Genomic DNA, 1,369 nt, shown 5'->3' on the forward strand with positions numbered 1-1,369 from the left:
CACAGTTGTTTACATAAAATTATATTGTGCGGGGTGGAAATATAAATTGCGGTGTCGACTGTCTCCAGGTGTATGTACACCGCAGCATTTACTGCAGAAGGAATCAGCAGCAGCAGCAGCAGCAGTAGCTGTAGCATTAGCAGCAGCAGCAGTAGCTATGCCAGCAGCAGCAGCAGCAGGATAAAAGAATAGATATATGCAGACGTAGAGTTTGTTGCTGCTGCTAAACGTAGAAGGGAAGCACTGCATAGTGGGGCGGACAGACTAAGGGGTTAGCGGCAGCAGAAATGCCTTTGTATAGTTTATTCGTATCCTTGAACCCATATATTTATTATATACTTATTCCTCTGGATTGAATAAACCCTAAACCCTCAAACACAGCAGCAGCTCCCTATACACCGCACTGTGCAGCTTGTACGCTGCTGCAGGAGAAGGGGAGGGTTTAGGGTTTGGGTTTTAGCGTCTACCTGCTCGGCTTCCACACACTTTAAATTGCATTGTTTATGAAACTGAGAAATAAACAAATTAATTTTTATTTTCTCTGCAGAGCGGTTAACGGCTGAAACACGCAGCGATTCCAACGGCGAGTCCTGTGGGCTGTTGCTGTATGTGTTTTGCGGCGGAAAAGAGGATTCTTTTGAAGAACCGAATATATTGAATTAATTAAAATAACTAAATTAATTAAATTTGGGAAAAAACGAGCTCTAAAGATAAATATTCGAGCTAAAAACGCCTTACTACCGCCACGCATGCAAGCACAACGGCGGCGGCGTTCTCGGGGTGTATGTACACCTGAGATTGCGTGGTTTCTGTCGATGCTGGAAAGCAGAAGAAAGCTGCAAAAAAAAGAAAAACGGAATTCATGGTTGAAATTATTTTTTAATTTTGAATCTAAAGAGACCGAGATCAACGATGGTTCTTTTTTTTCGTCTTTCTCGGCTTTCTCTAGCCTCAGCAGCCCCCCCGGGAAACACCAGCAGCAGCAGCAGAAATGTGAATGATATATTTCGTCGGATCCGTTTCGGAAATCCTTTTGCTGATGATTATCCAGAATGGATTTGGAAAGGATTAAAAAACAGCCGCAGAGACAAAGATATTTTCGCTCCTTTCTTTCGCATGCTCAATGCAACCAAGTCGGTGCCGCAGCAGCAGCTGAAACTCACCATAAACAGCACCAAATTAAATTTAATAAGAATATAAATATTCATAAATTTCAAATGTTTTGGGGTTTTATTCAAATATAAACACAAAATTACCTCAACTCAGTAGCTACCGCAACTTGCATTCCCTCACTGCTGGAATCTATATATATATATATATATATATATATATATATATATATATATATATATATATATATATATATATA

At 40.1% G+C, this 1,369-nt stretch overlaps 1 protein-coding gene across 1 annotated transcript in view; it reads right to left on the reverse strand.

Annotated features, from left to right (window-relative positions):
- Positions 1-1,166, reverse strand: part of EMH_0086200 (uncharacterized protein) — a gene marked incomplete at both ends in the record, with an annotated part of 1,922 nt that extends 756 nt beyond the window's left edge. The window contains one exon of the mRNA XM_013501004.1: positions 1,164-1,166. Coding sequence (XP_013356458.1) covers positions 1,164-1,166 — 3 coding nt within the window. The remainder of the gene's footprint in view (positions 1-1,163) is intronic.
- Between the last annotated feature and the right edge of the window lie 203 nt (positions 1,167-1,369).

The sequence above is a fragment of the Eimeria mitis genome, genomic scaffold (assembly GCF_000499745.2).
Source record: "Eimeria mitis Houghton genomic scaffold, Emh_scaff6145, whole genome shotgun sequence".
In the NCBI taxonomy this organism is placed as follows: domain Eukaryota; phylum Apicomplexa; class Conoidasida; order Eucoccidiorida; family Eimeriidae; genus Eimeria; species Eimeria mitis.